This window comes from Leptopilina heterotoma, unplaced genomic scaffold (assembly GCF_015476425.1).
Source record: "Leptopilina heterotoma isolate Lh14 unplaced genomic scaffold, ASM1547642v1 Lhet_206, whole genome shotgun sequence".
Taxonomy (NCBI): domain Eukaryota; kingdom Metazoa; phylum Arthropoda; class Insecta; order Hymenoptera; family Figitidae; genus Leptopilina; species Leptopilina heterotoma.
Window position 1 is genome coordinate 108528 of NW_025110922.1, and position 9246 is coordinate 117773.

General features: G+C 21.2%; 2 protein-coding genes across 2 annotated transcripts; one reads left to right on the forward strand and one right to left on the reverse strand.

The window, feature by feature from the left end:
* The first annotated feature begins 799 nt into the window (after positions 1 to 799).
* On the forward strand, positions 800 to 6546 carry LOC122501276 (coiled-coil domain-containing protein 130 homolog). Its single transcript, XM_043610615.1, has 5 exons — positions 800 to 984; positions 1254 to 1568; positions 3545 to 3805; positions 3878 to 4013; positions 6326 to 6546. The coding sequence occupies exons 2-5, from the start codon at positions 1257 to 1259 to the stop codon at positions 6532 to 6534; spliced, it is 918 nt and encodes a 305-aa protein (XP_043466550.1). The 5' UTR covers positions 800 to 984; positions 1254 to 1256; the 3' UTR covers positions 6535 to 6546.
* A 212-nt stretch (positions 6547 to 6758) lies between these two features.
* LOC122501278 (ragulator complex protein LAMTOR4 homolog) lies at positions 6759 to 8181 on the reverse strand. Its single transcript, XM_043610616.1, has 2 exons — positions 7853 to 8181; positions 6759 to 7352 (listed from the first exon to the last, which is right to left on the reverse strand). The coding sequence occupies exons 1-2, from the start codon at positions 7922 to 7924 to the stop codon at positions 7113 to 7115; spliced, it is 312 nt and encodes a 103-aa protein (XP_043466551.1). The 5' UTR covers positions 7925 to 8181; the 3' UTR covers positions 6759 to 7112.
* Positions 8182 to 9246: the final 1065 nt, after the last annotated feature.

Consider the following 9246-nt stretch of genomic DNA (forward strand, 5'->3'; position numbering starts at 1 on the left):
TAAAAGGAAAAGTACAATTAAATAATTAGAATTTTGACACTCAAAGTAGTGGGCAGGGTTCGCACGTAATATACGTCAAGGTAATATACGTAGTTTTCTACACGTATATTACTACGTATATTACGTCTTGAATTTTTTACGAAAATAGATGTATATTACGTTTTGTCGATATATTACTACGGCGCATGCGTAGAACGGGTAAAACGTGCATAACATAACCTCAAATATTTGTAATTCAATAACCACATTGTTAATAATAACCACAAATTGTTTATTATTAATCATCTGCCTGCGAAGATGAATGTTTTGACTGCAAATTTTCTGCATTGAACGCATTTTTGTCACCCTTTTTTACAGACATTTCTAAAACAATTGACAGACTATCAGAAAACTAATGCTATTTACGTATAATTATTGTATAAAAACCAACATTTAAATTAAAAAAACGTGATATAATTTTATCGCTTAATTATGCAAAGTTTAATAAGTAGGGAAAATTATAAGGTATATGTTTTTAAAGGTTATGTTATGAGTGAACATCCTTACAAAAAAATTAATACGTTAATATTGATATTTGCGGAGTTTATCCTACTGCATTATATAATATTGTAACAAAATTTTTTTTCTCTGCCGTCCAGATAAATATAAACTATTTTGAAGAAAAATTTATACACATCTTGCGCGCGCCATATTGAAAACGTAATATACTGAATATTTTACTCTTTTTGACGTATATTACGTCGAAAACGTAATATACGTCAAAAACTCTCAAGTTACGCGTAACTTCCGAACCCTGTACGCAGGTCGTACGTACATATTTGACAACTGTCAACAATATAGTGAAGAGAGTGAATCGAGTGAATAAAAAATGAGAAAATGTCTTGTAATTAGTATTTTTTGAAAGAGTGAACAAATAATTAAAAATCCTTGTTCAAAAAGAAGAAAATAAAAATATTCAAAACAAAAGGATATTTATACTAAACAGTAAGTTTCTGAAAACAAAATTCGTTAATTATAACCTCTCTTTTTTATTCTTTTTATTTCGATACTAATTTTCCTATTTTTAGAAATAATCCACTAGCCTAATTAAAAAATACTTTCTTTTATTTTTAATCCACTTTTATTCTGTAAAAATACCGCTTTAAATTCTCATAAATTAATATATATCTATAATTTTTGTATTGTATTTGTATTATCATTTTTTACGAAATATTTGACAATAGAAGTAATATGATTATAATGAATAATTTTAGAAAATGGGTGAACGCAAAGGACAGAATTTGTATTATCCACCAGACTACGACCCCACGGTCGGTGGTTTGAATAAATTTCTGGGAACTCATGCTTTACGAGAGAGAGCACGGAAATTGCACGAGGGCATCTTGATCATTCGATTTGAGATGCCCTTTAATATTTGGTGCGAAGGCTGTAAAAATCACATTGGAATGGGTGTTCGATACAATGCAGAGAAGACAAAAGTTGGCATGTACTATTCAACGCCTTTATATCAATTTCGTATGAAATGTCACCTATGCGATAATCATTTTGAAATCAAAACTGATCCAGCGGTAATTTGAATTCATTTAAAATAATTATTTACGAATAATTATGTATGACAATGAATTATTTATCAAATTATTTATCAAATTTATCAAATTTGTGGCCTCAAAAGGCCACAAAATTTACAAATAGTATTTGATAAATAATTAACGTTCTTTTTAATACAATTTAAATAAAATTTCTCGAAAGAATACAATTATTTTTAAAAATATGATTTACATTTAATTATTTTCAGGAGTTTTAATAAAAATTGAATTTACAAAATTTTCAATTAAAATTATTTTTAAAAATAACAAATTTTAAAAAATTCGATTATTTTTAAAAATTTACAGTAAAAATTATTTTAAAAAAAACTTCATTATTTTCAAGAATATAGAAATAAATTCTTCAAAATAATTCAATTATTTTTGAAGAATTTTAATAAAAATCTTATTCCAAGAATGAAATTAATTTCAATACAATTTTTATTATATTATCTGGAAAGAATTCAATTATTTGAAAAAATGTTAATAAAATTATTGAAATTAATTCAATTATATTTAAATTTTTTTGTAAATACTTTACAAGAATTCAATGATTTTTAGTACATCGAAAATTTAATTTTTAATTTTATAAAAACTTTTTTAAATAATTGAATTCCTGCGAAAACATTTGTTATTTCTGAAAATAAGTGAATTTTTTAGAAGAATTTTAATATTTTATGAAAATTGTATTCAAAATAATTGAATACTTGGGGAAAAATTACTATTGATTGATATAATTGAATTCTTACGAAGAAGTTAAAAATAATGTAATTTTCCCTGGAATTCCATTGAAATTGCATTTAAAATAATTTAATTCCATCGAAAATTTTATTATAGATATTTATGAAAATAATTAAATTCTTGAATTTAATTTTATTAAAAGTTATTTAAATAATTGAATTCATGTGAAAAATTCAATTATTTTTAAAAATAATTTAATTTTCTCGGAGAATTTTTAGAAGATTTTTATTATTAATAATTGAAATTTTCGAAGAAATCAATTAAAATTGTATTGAAAATAAGTGAAATCCTGATAAAAATGTTATTATTTATATATAAAAATAATTGGATTATTTTACGAAGATTTTTATTATTTATAAATTTAAGTTTTGCAAAGAATTTTATTGCAATTATTGAAAATAATTGAATTCTTGATAAAATTCCATTACTTTAAAAATTTTCAGTAAAAATTATCTATTAAGAAAAACTGTTTTATTTTTAAGAAAATTGAAATAAATTCTTCAAAATTCAATTATTTTAAAATTTCTTATTGCAAAGAAATTTATTACAATTATTGAAAATAATTGAATTTTTGATGAAATTTAATTACTTTCAAAATTTTCATTAAAAATTATTAAAACCAACTCCATTATTTAAAAAAAAAAATTGAAATAAATTCTTCAAAACAATTCAATTACTTTCAAAATTTTCATTAAAAATTATTAAAACCAACTCCATTATTTAAAAAAAAAATTGAAATAAATTCTTCAAAACAATTCAATTACTTTCAAAATTTTCATTAAAAATTATTAAAACCAACTCCATTATTTAAAAAAAAAATTGAAATAAATTCTTCAAAACAATTCAATTACTTTCAAAATTTGTATTAAAAATTATTAAAACCAACTTCATTATTTTAAAAAAAATTTAAATAAATTCTTCAAAACAATTCGATTATTTTAAAATTTCTTACTGCAAAGAATTTTATTACAATTATTGAAAATGATTAAATTCTTGGTAAAATTCAATTATTTTCAAAATTTTCAATAAAAATTATTAAAAAAAAAGTTCCATTATTTTCAAGAAAATTGAAATAAATTCTTCAAAACAATTCAATTATTTACAATTATAATTTTATCATAATTGTAATTATAATTAATTATTATTAATTTTTAATTAATTATTTTATTGATTATAATTAATTATTATTAATTAAAAAATTCCGCGAATTGTTTCCTTAGAATTTAGACTACATAATAGTGAGTGGAGCTCGACGACAGGAAAATCGTTGGGACCCAACTGAAAATGAACAAGTTGTTCCCGAAACAAAGGAAACGTCGCGAAGACTTTATGACGATCCTATGTATAAATTAGAACACGGTATACAGGACAAAGGTGTTTCAAAATCACGAGAGTCAGCACTTAGTAGTGTCATTGCCTTGAATGACAGTATTTGGAAAGATGATTACAGTTCTAATAGTGCGCTGAGAGCCAAGTTCAGAGTAAGTGTATTTCATTAAATTATAATCTTATAGTACGTATAACATTAATTACTGATAAATATTTCTTTTTAGGCAGAAAAAAAAGAACTTGAAAAAAAGAAGTCTTTGGATAAAAGTCTCTTGAATAAAATGGGTATAGATATACATTTAGTTGAAGAACACGACGATGACGTAAAATTGGCACGCTTATTAATGCAAAAAATGAAAGGTAAAAGAAACTTGACAAGATAAATGTAAATTAATATAAACATTACAAAAATTCCTTTTTATTTACAAGTAATGTAAAATTAGACCTGTAGCCTTTTTTTACATAAAACCGGGTTGCCACGCTTTTGCTCATTTCAAATTTCCTGACTTTTCCAGGTTAAAAACGGAATTTTTCCACATTTTTGAAACTATATTTTACAAAATTAAATAATTAGTCTTCGACTCGGAGCAATTGGTATCTTCATGTTTTATAAATAATTAAAAATAACCAACTGATAAAATCATTATTTTATATTTTAAGAATATTGTTACTGAAAACTTATTCGAAATTACTTTCATGACTTCAATTCAATTACATATTGTTTTCCAAAATTTTTAACTAAAATTCTTCTTTAAATTAATTATAAGATAATTTTTTAATAATTTTTGAAAAAGTTCTTTGCGAATTTTCATATCTATTTGTTTACAAAATTAAATTTTATGAAATTTCGATTATTCGAAAATTTTTTGGTTAAAAATATATTAGAAAATAAAAACTTTAAATACCTTGAAAGAAATTCAATTAAACTTTTTTAAAAAAATTAAATTACACAATTTTCAGTTGAAAGTATGAGAAATTCAAACTTTCAAAGATTATAATTTGAAACCTTTTAAAAATTTAATTATTTCTAAAAATTCACGCAATAATACTTTCTCTCTGAATTTGAATTAGTAAAAATGTATATTAACTGGAATTAGTGACTGAATTTTTGCTTTTAAATTAGTAAATTTTACTATTAAATTAGTAGAAACGACTATTTATTACTAAAATCTGCTAATTCAAAAGCGAAAAGTCAGTCATTAATTCAAATTAGAAAACGTTTTTACTAATTCAAATTTAGAGAGTTTAATATTCAATTATTATCTAAAATTTTAATTAAAATTCATATTTAAATCAATTTTTATTAGAAAATGCTACAAGAATTGAATTATTTAAATACAAAAATAAATAATTTATTGAAGAATTGAATATTTTTTTAAATTGAACTCTCATAAAAAGAATTTTATCAACAAATTTATAATAGGTAATTAAAATTCTTTTGACAAATTTAAATGACATTTTTAAGTATAATTTCATTTTTCGAGCAATTAGATTAAAATTGTATTAAAAATAATTGAATCTCTATAAAAAATTTGATTGAATTGAGAAAAGTTTTTGAAAATAAATGAAATTTTGCCAAGAATTTTATTAAAATATTTGAAAATAATTGAATTTCGGAGAAAAAGTTTATTTTTTATAAAGATAATTGAAATAATTGAATTCTTGAGACGAATTTATTAATAATATTTCTTTTTAAATACCTTATTGAATTCTTTTGTGAAATTTTATTGAAATAGTAGATATTGAAAATAATTGAATTTTGATAAATTATTATTGAAATTAATTAAATCCCCTTATTGCAGCCAGCCCTTCAATTAAATTCTTTCAAGAAATTTAATTAAAAATGAACTGAATAATAATTATCAAATTCTAATAAACAAAATTATTTCAAATCTTTTTAAATTAATTATATACTTACTTTTGAAGAATTTCAATGGAATTTTCAAGAATAATTGTTTCTTTCGGGGAATTCATTTAAAATTATATTAAAAATAATTGAAATTTTGCCAAGAATTTTATCATTTATGAAAATAATTGAATTTCTGCGATTATTTCTTATTTATAAAAATAATTGAATTCATGGGAATAATTTTATTAAATTTTTTTTTAAATAATTAGATTCCAGACAAGAATTTTATGATTTATTAAAATAATTTAATTTCTTTAAAGAATTTTATTATTTATCAAAATTATTAAATATTTGCGCAGAATTTTATTAATATTGTTAAAAGTAATTGAATTTCTTCGAAAAGATTTTTGTTATTTATAAAGATAATTGAATTCTAGCCAAGAATTTTATTAAAATTTATAAAAATATTGGAATTTCTTTGATGAATTTTAATAAAATTTTTTAAGAATAATTAAATGTTTGCGTAAACGCAACTCTTTTAAAATTAAATTAATTCTGAAATATTTAAGTGAAATTAGATTTCAAGAATAAGCACAATAACATTAGAGAACAATAATTTTCCAGGATTCCGATCAAAATTCTCTGACTTTTTCAGGTTTTTTCAAGGTTTATAAAATTCCCTGACATTTCTAGGCTTTTCAGATTGCGTGGCAACTCTAATTGAAATTATCAAAATAAATATAAATTAATACAAAATTTAAGTATAAAAATATTATAAGACAAAAATATAATAAAATTAATTTACCATTTTTTATGATTTTAGTGGAAAACAAGAAAGGTTTACAGTTGAGAAGACTATACAGGTCGTCATTAGCAAAACGAAGAATTCTAATACAGAAAAAAATGGACGCCGAAAGAAAGAAAATAAAAATTTTGCCATCTCTACCATCAGCATCGACATCTTCGGGAAGTAGTAACAGATCCTTGTCATTAGTTAATTACGGCAGTACTAGTTCGGACAGTGATTCTTAATTCAATTTTCATTGAAAAAATGAAAATATTCCTCGTTTCTTTAAAGATTAATGTTATGTAAATACATTTGTTATAAATATGAATTTATTTATGTTAAATATGAAAATTTAAATTATTACATTAAATTTAAATTATATGAGTACATAGAAGAATGATTTTATCTGATTTTATATAAAATTTGGTTAATCTTAATAAAAAGAAAATTACACAAATAACAAGAACAGTTTGAAATTATCCACTTTATTTTTTTAATCATTCCAGAAATAAATTGAGATTCAGACAACAACTTACTATATTTTTTTTACATTATTATTAATGAATGTATTTACATATTTAATTTCATTCAAACTTGATCAAGATAAATTAAACAGAAATTAAAACTTGATAAACATAAAAATATAGAATTTTAATAAAGAAGCTTAAATTCTAATTTTAGAGTTTCATTTATAAACTCAGGAAAATATACATAAGAATATTATAATTTCTCATTCATGAATTATAATTCATGATTATTAATAATATTAATTAATAATAATTAATAATATTCTTTTGTTTATTTTAAACGCGTTCAGCTCGCTCTAAGACGTGATCTCTATGATTTGACTTTCTTGCGTTGAAGCAGATGAAACTAATCTCTTTTTAACGACATGAATCTTTTTGTTCGAAAGACAAATTATATAGCAGTGGTCGCTGTATGTGATGCTTATTTTTTCAAAATCCTCAGCAAAGAAGGCTTTTGAATTATCTTTGCTGATTAATGTCACTAATCCGATAATGACGTTGGCTATCCTCTCATCGTTTCCTAATTCCCCTCCAGACTGCAATAAATATTTTACATTATTTTATTTGTCCTTAAATTTGAGCAGTAAAAAATCCTGAGAATATTTTTTCAAGAAATTGAAACTTCTCTTAATTAGTTCATTTAAAATTTTAAAATAGAAAATTTGTATAATAATTTATTTTGGTTTAAATTAAACTTTATTATTTTTAACCCGTATACTATTTGAATAAATAAATAAATAAGGTAATTTTTTGCATCGCAATAAAAAACAAAAATTGTCATCTTGGTTATGTCGAAAAGTTTTCAAATTAAAAATTCTTTGTTAATAAACTTTTTCTACCAATGACAATTAGATTTGTATAAATTAAAGTTTTTTTTAATGAATTTATTAGCTTTCGAAAATTTGCTCCTCATTTTTTAAATAGTTGTGAATTATCACAAAAAAACAATGACAATAGTGACAATACACAACATTGTACAGTGATTGTATACATTTGTCATTTGTTGTCAACAATAATGTTTTAAAACAATACTCACTGCTAAAATTGCACCATCCTCCGTTAAAACTAAGTAGCCAATTTGATCAGGAATTCTTTCCATTGATAACATCTTTTTTCAATTAAAAAAAAACAAGTTTCTTTCACTTACGAAGTGTATTATCACCAAATTTTTGAGGTTAGAATTTGCAATGAACTGCAAACCAAAACAACTACTTTTCTTGTATTGAAAAAAACAATGAAATTCTATTTACATATTTTTTATCTTCAGTACTAAATGCCAGAGCAGTTGATAAACCAGAAAATAATCAATTTTATTTCACAACGTTCACAACTGACAGGAAAACAAAAAGAAAGTAAATAGAATTTTATTTGACGTTTATTGTATTTTTTGTCGACAAATCAGAGTTTCTTTATAGAAGAATAGAGAACTGTGGTTGGTCAAGACAAAAATAAGTTCACTAATGAAATACGCGCATTTAAAAATCTTATTAAAAGACATTAATGATGGGCATAAATTTTTTAATTATAATTAAAAATTACAATTTATGATAAAATGTTTAATAATATAAATCAATATTAATGAATAATATAAACTAAACTAGCAATTTATTATTATGCAAATTACAAAATTTTTTTTTCAAATATTGGATTTTTGAATAATTTCAGATTCAAACTTTAAAAAATTCAATTATTAACTAATTTACTAATTAATTATTCTTGTTTATTGATTTCAAAAATTCAATTATTTTTTTAAATAGTAAGATTTTTTGCAAAAATTCAATTATTTTTAAACAAAATTTTAATAACATTTCATGAACGAATAAAATAATTTTCTAAAACTTTTAAAATCCTTTGAAACAATTGAATTATTTTTTAAAAAATAGTTAAATCTTTGCAAAATTTCAATTATTTTAAAAAAATTTCACGAAAGAATTCAATTTTTTTCTTAATTCGTTATTTAAAATATTTCAAAAGAATTTAATTATTTTCTAAAATTTTTATAAATCCTTCGAAACAATACAATTTTATTTATAAATAGTAAAATTCTTTGCAAAAAATCAATTAATTTTAATACAATTTTAATTAAATTTCATGAAAGAATTCAATTTTTTAAAAAATTGTAATAATATTTTTTTGAAATAATTCAATTATTTTCTAAAATTTTATTAAATTGGTTAAAACGATTCAATTATTTTTTTAAATCCTTCGAAACAATTTAATTATATTTTTAAATAGTAAAATTGTTTGCAAAATTTTAATTACTTTGAAAAACATTTTAGGAAAGAATTCAATTTTTTTAATTCGTTATAAAATTTTTCAAAAGAATTCAATTACTTTCTAAAATTTTAATAAAATAAATAATTAAATGTTTAATTTTAATTATTAACAAACACGATTATTTTAAAAACTTGTAATAAATTGTTCATAAAA